Source organism: Sycon ciliatum, chromosome 8 (assembly GCF_964019385.1).
Source record: "Sycon ciliatum chromosome 8, ocSycCili1.1, whole genome shotgun sequence".
NCBI lineage: Eukaryota > Metazoa > Porifera > Calcarea > Leucosolenida > Sycettidae > Sycon > Sycon ciliatum.
Genome location: NC_088650.1, coordinates 20,965,718 through 20,980,268, shown reverse-complemented (window position 1 = coordinate 20,980,268; position 14,551 = coordinate 20,965,718). Strand labels below are relative to the sequence as shown.

Genomic DNA, 14,551 nt, shown 5'->3' with positions numbered 1-14,551 from the left:
GTCAAGTGGAACAAGAGTGCATAACCAAATGTGTGCTAGTGTTATTAGGGTGGAAAGAGCAGTGGGATGGCACCATCAAACAGAATGCACATCCCCATCACAGAAAAAGAGCGGAACTAGTTCCAAGAGATTACAGTCTACACAGCAGGAGAACAAAGGCCGTCGAGTAGCATTAACTCAAAAGTATTTCGAGTACAGTAAGAACACATCCTTACCTGGCGGTTACGGTGTGTACGCAATGCATACTGTAGATGACAATGTCGACCATGTCGGTGGTAAAACATCTTACAGTCTTCAGCACCCCTCGATTGCACTACTTTAGCAACCAACTCCCATTCATGGCCATGGGCAACGATTCCTATGAATCAAAACACCACACACACGCACGCACGCACACACACACACACACACACACACACACACACACACACACACACACACACACATGCACAAACATGCGCATACATGCACACAGGATACGGAGTATAAATTCATATAAATTCATAGTTTCACGTACTATTAAAAGGGTAGGTCAAGACCTATGTTTCCACATCCGCAAATCCACAAGAGCCTATTTAAGGGGCAATTGTGTACATGAACATTACCGTATTTCCCCGAATATAAGTCGCACCTTTTTACACTTAACTTCAGGGCCAACAAAGGGGGTGCGACTTATAATCGAGCACGACTTACTACTGAAGTGAATATATCAAAACGATAATGGCATAGACCTGGAAATGGGGGTGTGACGTAGAATCGAGTGCGACCTATAATTGGGGAAATACGGTAGAACCTCTCATATCAGGGTGACTTGCGAACGAATGTTGCCTGTATATCAGAACTGTCCCTAACCCGAAATACAGCACGACACACCAAACAAGTCTTCGGGTTGGATGTGGGTTAGAGTCTCGTTGAGATATCGCAGATTTGATCTTACACAAGTCACATGCGCTGACCACTAGTCTACAGACTACAGAGAGCTGCATATGGAGTCTTCAAACCATTATTCTATTCCAGTCGCTCAGCCCGAAGATGTCTGCCCTAGATTGCCTGACGAGCCAAGGAGGGACAAAACTCGAATCGCAATCCAGGAAACCATTGCTGTGTGTCATAGTCTATGCGCCAGACTGCCAAGGTAGATATTACCAACCATCGACTAGGTCAAGGGCGTCGGAACTGATGGAGATGGTGATGGTGATGGTGAGAGGGGATAGTATGGATTTGCTAGATGTGACAGAACTACTTGCAGCGATAGAGAGCGCTTGATGTTCGCCATGTGTTGACTGCCAGCTTAAAGACTAGAGAGAGTCCTCAAACTAATATTCTACTCAAGTCAGCAAGTCAGAAAAGTATTAATTTGTGAGAAGCCCCAAGATGACACTGCCCCAATTTCAGAATCAGCCCACCAAAAGAAAAGAAGTACGATACAGTTCAAAGCACCCCCTACAATGCACGGCACATGTGGACACACACGTTCCCGTCACAATAACTATGCACTTGTTGTTGACCTTGTCAATGAATCACTGAACCTGTTGAGCGGATTGCACAGTTCGAAAGCAAAAATGCAAAAAACGGTCGTAACTCAGCCAAATTTTGATGGAATTCCACGATCGAAATATCTAGGAAGAAGCCAAAGAACTCAGCTTTCTAATCCAACAATGGCCAAAGAGCTACAAAGCAGCGTAGCAGATATACCACGCTCGACAGTTTAGTCATGGGAAAAAGTCGAACATTTTTCTTGATGACTGGCTTTGAATGAGAAATTTCCCCTCAAATGATATGCTGATTCATCCAGGCACACTTCCTGCACGTGGCCAGCATAAAACTATACTTAGCGCAAAAAAGTGAGCGTTTTGCGATGAACGGGAGTGAAATGGCTGGCATCGAGGGAATTTGCTTGTACATCCAGCTCTGTGAACTATTTGAAGCGGTGGCGTTGGATATGTGACCACTATGATGTTGAATTCGGGTTCAAAGTACTCTGCTCACGGAGAGCTTTTCAGAAAGCCCAAGATAATGGAAATCCGACAACCAGAGCCAACATTATTATTATTATTATTATTATTATTATTATTAAACTCAATCTCGTAGCATGTGCACGCATTGCTAATGTGGGGAGCAACCCCAGAGATGAGGGTGATAACATTATGCCGAGAGTAAGGAAAAATATCGCAATTGCAGTTGCATACATTTTTCGGCAGGTGCCAAAGGGTTCAACTTACCATCCTTTAGCAGGCGAACTTCATTATCAGACCATTTGTTGGTTATAGCTGTGTTCACATAGAAGAACACACATCATTATAACTACATACGGTGAGAAGGGTAATCACATGATATCATAGTCTCGCGTTCAACAACACTCAGCAATAATAACAATAATATTGCAGTGCTGCCTGACAGGTATTCCGGATGCAACTTGTGTTTTATCCAGTGCGTGCATGCATGCATGCATGCACGCTGTACCATCGTACGTGTAGAGTGCTAGGTGAAATCACACTCAAAGCGCAAACCGGGCGTAGTGGACCAGTTCCTATTTTATCACAGTATTTGTATATGTCCACGTCCAGTGACATTCATACCACTTCCATGCGCCAAGGGCTGTGGAAGCTGAGGGCGCCAAGTATGCACTTTGGATCGGATTTCACGCAGCACAATTGTACACGCATACATGCTGTGCATCCAAATTAATGCGTCGGACGGTACAGTATGTTTTGCTAAACTCAACTGCAACATGCTTATTTATCGGACTTTCATGGTACAATGTACGCTGAACAGATACATAAACATGCAGTTGATTTCTAGCTGGCTTCACCAGAGTCTTGCAGCTACTCCTTGAGAGCATTCTAACCCAGTGGTACATGCCAGTGACTCTACTTAGAGCAGTTATGCCCACGAGATGTGTAGCACAGTGGTGTTCACAGTGGTGTTTCACAGTGGTGTTTCACAGTGGTGTTTCACAGTGGTGTTTCACAGTGGTGTTTCACAGTGGTGTTTCACAGTGGTGTTTCACAGTGGTGTAGCACAGTGGTGTTTCACAGTGGTGTTTCACAGTGGTGTTTCACAGTGGTGTTCACAGTGGTGTTCACAGTGGTGTTTCACAGTGGTGTTTCACAGTGGTGTTTCACAGTGGTGTTTCACAGTGGTGTTTCACAGTGGTGTTCACAGTGGTGTTCACAGTGGTGTTTCACAGTGGTGTTTCACAGTGGTGTTTCACAGTGGTGTTTCACAGTGGTGTTTCACAGTGGTGTTTCACAGTGGTGTTCACAGTGGTGTTCACAGTGGTGTTTCACAGTGGTGTTTCACAGTGGTGTTTCACAGTGGTGTTTCACAGTGGTGTTTCACAGTGGTGTTCACAGTGGTGTTCACAGTGGTGTTTCACAGTGGTGTTTCACAGTGGTGTTTCACAGTGGTGTTTCACAGTGGTGTTTCACAGTGGTGTTTCACAGTGGTGTTTCACAGTGGTGTTTCACAGTGGTGTTTCACAGTGGTGTTTCACAGTGGTGTTTCACAGTGGTGTTTCACAATGGTGTTTCACAGTGGTGTTTCACAGTGGTGTTCACAGGGCTGCAGTGTGCAGTATGGTGTTGCACAGCGTTGCATAGTGTTACATAGTGCTACATAGTGCTGCATAGTACACAGACAGAAAGCTCACCAACAGAGCTGGCAGTGCTAAGCAGCAGCGACAGTGAAGATGACAAAGACGATGACGGTGGTGATGGTGACGCCAACAACACCAGTGGCAAAAACAAGCACACAGGAAAAGTACAAGGACAGGTTTCTTTCAGTCTTCACACATATTCTCCTACTGCAAGTCAACAAATATTTGGCGCATATTATTTTTGGCTGCTTTCGGCCTAAAATTTGCTGCGGTTGAAGCTTTGCTTTGCAAGGTTCAGTATGACAGTGGATACAGACAGCAGCAGTACAGGCTGAAATTTTAATGCTCGCGAAATGTGTTCTAGCTCTTGGGGCTGAAATTTTAATGCACTGTATTATACAGGATGGCAATACATGTACACACCCAAAAACAAACAGGGTAAGCATGTCCTAGACTGAGACAACAAACAAGAATGTTATAATACTGTACAACTGATTCAGAACGGCAATACCCACACACTCACACACAAAGTACTGGAAGTCTTGAGGTGCATATAGCGCATACCGGTATTGTCCTAATACATTAGGGCAATTTGTGAAAGATTTATGTGAAAACTCCAATGCAGCATCGTATACAGTAGAGAAATGGCGGTAACACAACTGGCAAAATGGCGGTAAATACGATCGTTGCCAGAGCTTTGCAGCGTAGAGAGTGCTGCGTGGACATGCGTATATTCTAGGGCTGAAACGATTATACCAATTACTCGGTAATCGATCGATAATTCCTTATCAATCAAGTAATCGTTACGTTAGAGATTACTTGTTAGGGATTTTGAGTCCAAAAAGTACTGAAAACCCTCGTGTTTGTGAAGTTTGAGTCAGTTTCCACTGTGAGTATGCAGTTGCCAGGGGCATGGTGCAGATTCTGAGGTTAAATTGACTTTATAACTACCATGTTTCTGAGCTACCCTGTCACTAATGCAAATTTGTGGTATTATGATGGCTTAGATTTCGGAAACAGAGCAATGTTTGCACAAAATTCTGACACTCTCTGCTAACGATTATAATCGATAAATCGATCGTTAAGCTCAAGAGTAATCGATAGGTGAAAATCCACGATCGTTTCAGCCCTAGTATATTCACCACCATTTCGCCAGGCATGTTTCTCAATCCCTAGAACGGGCAAGGGATACTTGCAAGGATTTCTAACATCTTAATGAGGGGTTATGCAGATCGGCATCAAGATCACATTGAAATAAATAAAGCTTACCTTGAAGCGGTAGCCTGCACATGGGAATGGCACAACCAGACAGAATCATGCACACATGCATGTCCGGGTGTGCACACGTACGTGCGCACGTACACACAGACACACACACACATGTACACACACAGACACACACACACATGTACACACGCATATACACATACAGAGTACCATAAATAACAGGTCACAGTTTTCATCGCAGGTAATGAGAAAATTGACACGAGAATTTGACATTTGCCTGCTTGTACACCCTAGATCTGATTTTCTCAAATTTGGCACTTAGCGGGTTATGCATCTCAGCTCTTCACATGCATATACACATATACACAGATACACACGCACACACACATACACAGACACACACATACACGGGCATACACACATGCCCATCACACTACAAGCTATGGAGCGATGTAGGCACGCAACACATTAGTCTTCCTACACTGCAAATAAACACACACACATACCCAGCTTGCAATAGGAGCATGGTTGAGAAAGACTGCAAAAATGCATATACATCCATCCACCCACTCTCAAGCACACATACCTACATGTTCCTTATCGCCTCCACGAGCTCATAACATGCAGCTGCCACTCAGCTAGCTCTAAACAAAGTGTACTGCTCAACTACAAGCAACCCTAAACAAAGTGTACTGACAATTTCTACTGATTTGAGTGCACACATGGATTAAAGGCAATGCAGGACTGAACAAGCAAGTGTAGTTGCACAGTAGCAGTCTAGTCATATTTCGATGTCCTTAGAAACTGTACAACATTCTACCTACTAGTGTAGGCAAGTATCACATACAGCATATGCAACACATGCAGCACATTCACTACGCATAGTACAGTGCAGCCACCACTTGTACTTGCAAGCATAGGACACTTGTATTTGCAAGCATAGGACACTTGTATTTCACAGTCACCACAGTGTGACAACAGCATAAACAACAGCATCAACAACACCATCAACAACACCATCAACAACACCATCAACAACAGCATCAACAACACCATCAACAACACCATCAACAACACCATCAACAACACCATAAACAACACCATAAACAACACCATCAACAACAATAACAAATGCCAATATCATCGCAGACATGGAGTTCGCACCAGAAACATAACACACATACACCTCAGACCTGCCCATCGCAGAAGCAATGATAGCGAACAGCTATGTTAGACATAGCAACTAGTGCTGGGATTACACACACACACACACACACACACACACACACACACACACACACACACACACACACACACACACACACACACACGCATGCACGCACACACACACACATGCACACACGCACACACACACACACACCACCACGAAACAGTACCGACTTTTTTCCTCATGAACTCATATGCCACTGCACATGCATACAAGTACAATAACAACTTAGCAGCAATGATACTAGGGCTCAAACGGTCACGGTTTTACCCCTAACGGTTAACTGCTAAGCTAACGGTCGGTTTAACGGTTATAACCTATAAGCCACGGCAATCCTGCGGACTCTTTTTTAACCGTATATTTGACTATGCTCATTCAAAAAAATGTACCCTATTCAGTACAACGCACACATGTACATTCTCTTGCATGCTCATTCATACACACTCTCACACCAAGAGACCAGATATGACTGAGTTGACAGCCTACGCGTGCGACAGCCTGCGAAAGAGCATACTTTGCAACGACCTGATACTAGAAAAATTGACTGAAAGTAACTGTTATCTTTATCGGTTAACCGTTAATTCTTCGTAACCGGTCTGCAACCGGTTAATTGGACTAACCGTTTGAGCCCTAAATGATACACCAGTGTACAATTACAAATCAGAACACAACACAGCTGCACCCACTTCAAGTATCCTTGCCATCAAGCAAGACATTTGTTTAGAGTAAAAAGTTGTCAAGGGCAGTAATCTGGTAAGGTGAATGACCATTTGTCGCCAAGGACCACTACAAGCAGGACAGAAGGGTGTTATTTCCTATCAAACCCTCTCACAGCCTGGACAGGGTTAGTGAGTGCACAGCATACTATCGGAATGCCTTGAGCGATTGGCTAAGACAGGTTTCACTGTACAAACAATGCAGCTGCTCGACCAAGGTGCAGACCACTACCATTTTCAAAAAACTAAATCCTGTGAGAAGGCAGCTCCCCTTCACGTTCCCTGGCATTCAGAAATACTGTAATGTCGCCGAGCTAAAACTGTTTACCTCAACTGGAAACCGGACAATGAACAGCAGAGGCCAAGGCAGATTTTGACCGTTGAACAAAGTAAGTTGCACATGGAGCAAGCAATTGAATTGGTGTATTCCACAGGATGTATCATGAAATAAGAGAACCCAAAGCATGCACACCGGCTAGTCTGCTGTCTGGAGTCGAGACTGAAACTGAGCATAGGTAAACACAACTCAGCTGCTTGTCATACTGCAACAGATGAGAAGAGCAGACTTATCAACTTGTGTCTCTAAGACTGGATTGACTGAGACAGTTTGAGAGTAGTCATATGACTCAGAACAATACTGTACCACTACTCCGGGGAACATACCGAGGGAGCAGAACCATTGCCGTTGGTGTTGGCCTCCTGCTGACGTTGCCTTTCTTCATTCTGCTGTTGTCGTTGTTTCTCAAGCAACTGCAATTGCTTCTCTTGCTCTTGCTGATGGGACTGCAAACGCTGCTGCTGGCGAAAACGCTTGGAGTACTTGCGTGCAAGGCGCTTGTACTTCTCAGATTTCTTACTTCGATAGTAGTAGAGCACACATTCCTTGACACTCTACATAATACATACATACAATTACATAGAAGCATGCACACAGACACAGACACACACGCATGCGCACGGCCACACACACACACATGCCCATCGCGGAAGCGATGATAGTGAACAGCTATGTTAGACATAGCAACGTGTGCTGGGATTACACCATTTAACACTTGCAAGGCTGATGAATTGACCGCCACTAATTTTAGCCTGGTAACCACCAAACAGCTGATTGAAGTGACTTTTTCTGGCCAGTGAATCCCTATTTTTCATTTTTTTCACTTTTTTACACACACACACAGCAGCCATTTCCACCAAAGCACCCAGGCAAGATTCATTAACTAAGTAGTGGCAGGGAGAATGGTAAGAAATCAGCATTGATCTGATACAATGCCTTGGCACTGCAGGAAATGGTCTGCTGTGACCGGACACGTTGATCCACATCTCTGATATCATTCAATCATTCATTGCGCACATTTTCAAATCAACCTAGCAACAAACGGCACAGAGATCTTTTAGGGACTTCTCAACAAATCAAAGCAGAGGCTGCACTTGAAAACGTTTACCAGATTTCGATAGCGTTTGATGCTGTGATTCAACTGGAGCCACACTGACATACAATTCTTTACATCTTCATCTCTTATAAAGAGCTCGACTGGAGTTACAGGCGCCAGATTTAACACTGTGTGGCTTAGTACAGGGCGAAGAACCATCAGTGTTAACATGCCTCCTCCCAATCAAATCCCAAGTGGATACCGGTAGTGGGCCTGCTCTAATGAAAAAGTACGGCATCCGTATGGAAAAAAATGGTCCGATAATATAAATGTCCAGCTGAACATGAGCGTGCTCCCCGTGTGGCTGATTGAACCGTAATATTGAAGCATGGACTAGGCAGTTGCTTAGAGCAACACAAAAAAATAACGAAAAAAGAAAAGAGGAGAAAGCAGCAACAAGGAGTGATTGGCCATATTGTCCTCTGTATACTTATACAGGCAACATACTGCTCTTGGCACGCCACTCATCACAAGCTTACTACAACATACTGCTTGGCACGCCACTCATCACAAGCTTACTACAACATACTGCTTGGCACGCCACTCATCACAAGCTTACTACAACATACTGCTTGGCACGCCACTCATCACAAGCTTACTGTGCATTATGCAAAACACAGATTCACAAGTACCGGCTAATTACCTTCTCCGGGAGGAAGCTTGCAATTTTGTCGAAGACTTTCGGAAACATGACATACCTGAAATTTGCACACACAGACACATACAGAAACTCTACAAAATCTGATCTGGTAGGTGCGTGTTGCACACAAGCCATTTTTTTTTATATTCCAGAACTCCACTCCGTCAACTTCGCCACTCTTATTGGCCACTGGCTATCGTGAGAATAAAGATTTGAAACAACAACAACAACAACAACAACAACAACAACAACAACAACAACAACAACAACAACAACAACAACAACAACAACAACAACAACAGTACTAGGTCACCGAGTGGTCCATAGGGAGGCACACACAAAAAGACTGACAAATGCGTTCTTCGGCTCAAACTGCCTGAAGTTATTCTTTACTTTCCAATTCCACCGGTTTCTGCAGTTAGAATGCTTCATCCGAGGATGAAAGGAAAATGATACAGCACTAGCTTATATACACAGCAGACAGTAAACATTACAGGCTGAGTACAGAAAAAGTAATTATTGCAGTGCAGCGAGTTCAATGCCATTACAGTCAAACCTCGTTAGGACGAACTTCAAGGGACTGAACACATTTGTTTGTCTTATCGGGAGTTCTTCTTATCCAGATCTGACAAAAAATCGATACGCATATCAGATGGATTGTATTTACGTGAAGGTGCATGCTGTGGTACATGAGAAGCATTTTATTCTTAGCATAAGCCAGAAACAGGTAAGTACAATGACAAAGCGCAATGAATCACGATTGTGTCGAAGTTCGTACAACGCACTGATTATTTTGTTCAAAACACGCTTGAAAACAATTTGCACTGTACGTACAATATGACCTCGACTATTGAAAAAAAGAAGAAAAAAGGCAGCCAGCGCACGCGCACGCTCGTGGACCGAAAGTTCGTACTACGTGTACATGACCACACTGACTTTGTTCAAATCACATTTGAAAATAGTTCGTCTTCGTGAAAGTTCGCTGTACAGAAGTTCGTCGTAAACGAATAATTTTGACTTGAATTGATGCCTGGCCAACCATAGGATTGGCCTTAGTTCGTACTAATGGAAAGTTCGCCTTATCAGTGTTTGTCCTAACGAGGTTTGACTGTATCACAGTGCAGTGAGTTCAATGCGTCAAAATGTTACAGTTCACAAGTTCGTGAACCGTATGCTAGGCGTAGAAATAATTTTGGTTGGAAATTTCGCAACACGAGCAACAGTTACGTACTAGCAATGCAAGGATAATACACAACAACAACAACAACAACAACAACAACAACAACAACCCATACTTTTGCCTGAAAGTCTCTTTCTCTTCGTCAGTCCACACAGTACGCTGCTGCCATTCCTTGGCAAATGTAATCGGATCTTGAATTACACCTGTTGATCCAAAGCAAATTCACACACACACACACACACACATACAAGCACACACACAAGCACACACACAAGCACACACCCACAAAACTGAGATTGCATACAAAAGCTAACGCAGCACTGGAGGCATCCATCAACTGATTCAACTCAAAACTAAATATGTTACAAAATACATGCAACACACACTGCTGTGCTCTACAATGTCATAAAAAAGAAGAAAAGGAGGAAAGAGTAAAACAACAAGACACACACACAGAAAGAGAGAGCGCGCACACAGGAGATAGAGACACAGAGAGAGAGACACACACAAAGAGAGACAGACACACACAAAGAGAGACAGAGAGACACATAGAGAGAGAGAGAGACACACACATAGAGAGAGAGAGAGAGACATAGAGAGAGAGAGAGAGAGAGAGAGAGAGAGAGAGAGAGAGAGAGAGAGAGAGAGAGAGAGAGAGAGAGAGAGAGAGAGAGAGAGAGAGAGAGAGAGAGAGAGAGAGAGAGAGAGAGAGAGAGAGAGAGAGAGAGAGAGAGAGAGAGAGAGAGAGAGAGAGAGAGAGAGAGAGAGAGAGAGAGAGGTAGAGAGGTAGAGGCAGAGGTAAAGAAGAGAGAGAGAGGCAGAGAGGAGAGAGATGAAATAATGGTTGAAAACTCACTGTTGCGGTTCACAAACCGTATCCTGTGCTTGTCCTGAAGACCAACCATGGGTGGTATGACAGCTGCACCTTGACGGCAACGATCAGGATTCTATCAGAGCAAACCAAAAAGATAGAGCTGCTTTATGGCCACAGGTACTAATACCAAAGTAGTAGCATGGACTGATGGACTGACCATGATCAACTGTGGGTTTTTCTTCTTTGATGGAGCTCTTGTAACTCGTGTTCCCCTCCATAAGTAGGGCAACCCAAGCAGACTTCTTGCTGCGCAACCGCAGCTCAGTTGTATGCACTACACCACTCCCTGCATAAACTAAGATGTAATCCAGGACATTTTCCATGACAGATATCCATGCAGAAAAAAGTCCCGAGCTGCACACACTGGGGTTCAAGTACTGAGTCTAAGTCTTGATGTTTACCCGTGTACAGCCGTAGCAACTGAAATCCGACCCCTCATATCCGTGCTCAAGTGCAGCACTGATTCTAGCAGTCTTGCTTCGGTAGTGCAAAAGCGCGTGCTAGGTTTTTGCAATGTGAGCGCACTGAGGTAGGGGTGGATTTCAGTTGCCACCGCTGTACATCTGATGTGTTTCACATAGGCCTAGTTTCACACAGTGTTTGCAGTGGCTGCGTTGTGCTGTAACAACTCCCTTGCTTGAAATAATGTTTTCGAATTTTGTCCTGGTGTTGAGGATAGCGCACGTCGTTTTTCTTCGATTCCAGTTGTTCCCGCTGAATTCATCTTTAGCCTGTTTATTGTGGTCCGTGAATGTCAGTCTGATAGAGTTCACTCGAGTAGGCGCCAGACATTGATGTAAATAATAAATGGCTCCACTATGAGAAAGATACGGGCACACCCGGCACAGCGATGAAGATAATTTTCTGCCAGATGTGCAATCAGCGCAAAGCCTCCCTCCATGGTCTAGGAATTACAGTTGATGGGATTTTTGGAAACATTATCAACAGGCGATGCTGTAAATAAGGACACGCATACATGGAAAAAGTGCTAAGTGCTAATCAAAAATCCAAGACTGCTACAGAATTGAGTATTTCTCTAGCAAATACTGCTAAGCTAAAATGACAGTAAAGTCATTCCTGCAAAGAGAAAGTATTTGAATTGATGTCTACATTGTAATAGTGCATTGCATACCTCCATCTCCTCCATCTCAGCTAAAGAGTCCAGAATCTCCGTGAGTTCTGCCTCACTACGTGCTGCACCGCCATACGTACCACGGCTACCGAGGCTGGACAACATGCAGGCGTACACACATACACACACACACACCACAAACACACACACACACGTGCGAACACAGGACACAGATTTAGGATCCACTCAGTAGGCTTGGCCAAGACAGCAAACTTCTACAGCTAAAAAAAGATGCCATTCCAGTATAGGATTGCACATATCTGAAGCACTGGAAAGGGCCAACTCCCCTAAGGATCCTTTGGATTCAAATTGCCCGCTGCGCATCAGTCCAATTTACAGTACGTCCTGCCAAAAGCCCATCGCTACTGATATTTGCCCACCGGCCACCACTTTGTACCCCTGGCCATTATCACAAATAAGACCACCTGAGAGATCAGACCATTTGGGACGGTCCAGAGGGTGGTTGGATTTCTGACATTCCACCATACGGCGGATTATGATTGTGTTGGTGTGCAAAGCCAGGGCAAGCTCTGCAATAGAACATACTTCTAAGAAGGATCTATCTTCTTACAAGAGGACAGGAAGTACAACTAACCGTGTGATGCGTTGTGATCTTTCACGCTGTCGCTTCAAATCTGGAAAGTGCTTCTCAAATACTTCCCGTGATTTAGCATCCTTGGCCCTAGGTAAACACAGAACAATAATGTTACGCGTCGTTGTTTGTGGCAACCCATGAGCACTTCAGCGGAGGCAGGTCTTGTGGAGTTATTATACAGGTACGGAAGCAAAGCAGCAGTATTACAGAACACACTAGCGGGAAAGACCTCGAAAGCCCTCAACTCCCCCCCCCCTAAAAAAAAACTTACCGTTTCCGACTGTTGTTCTCATATGTCTCAATTTTCCTCCCCCATGCTTGCGTCAGAGCCTGGTATTGTTCACAGAGTTCAAGATCCTATTGAAAAGAAGCAAGAACCAGAATAGGCCAACACATATACCGCTTCATATAAAACAATTCCAACACACTGGACTGTACACTGCACCACAATGCACTGGTACTTGCAGACCTCTCCTTTCATACCCACAAAACATCCCTGTCCCATGAATCATTATAAGGAGTACAAACCAACAATGGAGGGTTGGCTTCAGAAAGCAAAGCACATTGTAGTCCATCATGCAAATTTTGGTTGTACTGGGTTAGACCACAGATACTCATACTACGTAAGGCAATGATAGGGATCCATGCTGAAGTAGTTGGAATAGCACACCGCAATACACAATTCGGTACATGAAATATTAATAAGACAGGGGAAAAAGCAGAAGCATACCTTTGATCGCTGTTCCTCATGCTGTAGACGCAAGTACTTGACTAGCTTTGGCTGAACCCGATGACGGCTGTAAGGGACCACAAACACAAGGCAACACCTTGAAAATAGCAAGGCAAGCACAGACAAACATACATGATGGCCATCGAAGGACCGACCCCTATCCAATATTGGGGGATTTTCCCTTTACTGGAAGCAGGTAGAAGATGCAAAGGTAAATTGAAGTGAAGTTTAACCCTTTCAGGGTCACAGTGCATTTACTACGTCTGGGCACTGAAAGTCAGTGCATCAGTACAATTGTGGAGATAGCAACAAACAAATTGTCACAACATTTTTGTTTCTCAACGGATTTTCACAACTTATGGCTTACTGGAAAGCTCCTTTCCTGCTCGTCATCTTCCACGTCCTTTCAGAACATACAGCACCTCAAGGACGCCCCTAGCCTTGCCAACAGTGTCCCTACCATGCGCCAGTTTGGCATCAAGACCACGCTCAACTATTTCCTTCGGTTTGGGGCTCATACTCAACGTAGAACTACGATTCAAACTGCATCTAACTCGTGAGATTCAAATGATGTACTCATACGTCATGCTGCCTTTCACACATCATTGGGAAATCCCCTTGAATGACTTGAAAGTCGCAAAAATATCGCCAGGCAGAAAGTAAGAAAAATGTTCAGATTGAAATCGCGCGTTCAATTTATCGCCGCTCGATCATTTGTTGAGCTATCGCCACACCGAAAACACCTCTGGAAAGCCCTTTCCATTCCAATGAGCTATAGATCTTCGCGATGCGATAATCCGTTCCAGAGTTATCGCTGTTTGTACAGTGATCTATCAGTGCGTACGGTACGTGGACTGTACAAAAAGTATAGCACGAGGATACTCGTCATTGCCCAGACACGATGGGGTCTGCATGACGAGTATACTCGTCATAAACCCGGAAAGGGTTAAGAGGTACTTACCAACTAATCTCAGCAACTGTGTGTGCACAGTAAAACTCCCCTAATCCGGGCACGGGTGCCTTTCTGACCCCTCTAGCGTCACAACAAGTGGCTTTTCAACTAAAACGACCCCAAAAACTATTGATTGGCAAAAATGTTTGCTTGCATGCCTAAGGAAGTACTGCATTTTCCAGAGTATAAGCCGCGCACTGGAGTATAATCCGCACTAGGGGTCAAACGGGTGTACCTTTAACTAAA

The 14,551-nt window shown here is 44.3% G+C and overlaps 1 protein-coding gene across 3 annotated transcripts in view; it reads right to left on the bottom strand.

Moving 5' to 3' along the window:
* LOC135822297 (pneumococcal serine-rich repeat protein-like) overlaps positions 1 to 14,551 on the bottom strand; it is a 34,692-nt gene that overhangs the window by 3,600 nt on the left and 16,541 nt on the right. For all 3 annotated transcript variants that reach the window (XM_065335031.1, XM_065335032.1, XM_065335033.1), the window contains 12 exons: positions 13,354 to 13,420; positions 12,895 to 12,980; positions 12,624 to 12,710; positions 12,029 to 12,122; positions 10,879 to 10,969; positions 10,138 to 10,225; positions 8,846 to 8,900; positions 7,433 to 7,660; positions 4,868 to 4,881; positions 3,653 to 3,669; positions 2,223 to 2,270; positions 216 to 358 (listed from right to left, as the gene is read on the bottom strand). In XM_065335031.1, the coding sequence (XP_065191103.1) occupies positions 216 to 358; positions 2,223 to 2,270; positions 3,653 to 3,669; positions 4,868 to 4,881; positions 7,433 to 7,660; positions 8,846 to 8,900; positions 10,138 to 10,225; positions 10,879 to 10,969; positions 12,029 to 12,122; positions 12,624 to 12,710; positions 12,895 to 12,980; positions 13,354 to 13,420 (1,018 nt within the window). The remainder of the gene's footprint in view (positions 1 to 215; positions 359 to 2,222; positions 2,271 to 3,652; positions 3,670 to 4,867; positions 4,882 to 7,432; positions 7,661 to 8,845; positions 8,901 to 10,137; positions 10,226 to 10,878; positions 10,970 to 12,028; positions 12,123 to 12,623; positions 12,711 to 12,894; positions 12,981 to 13,353; positions 13,421 to 14,551) is intronic.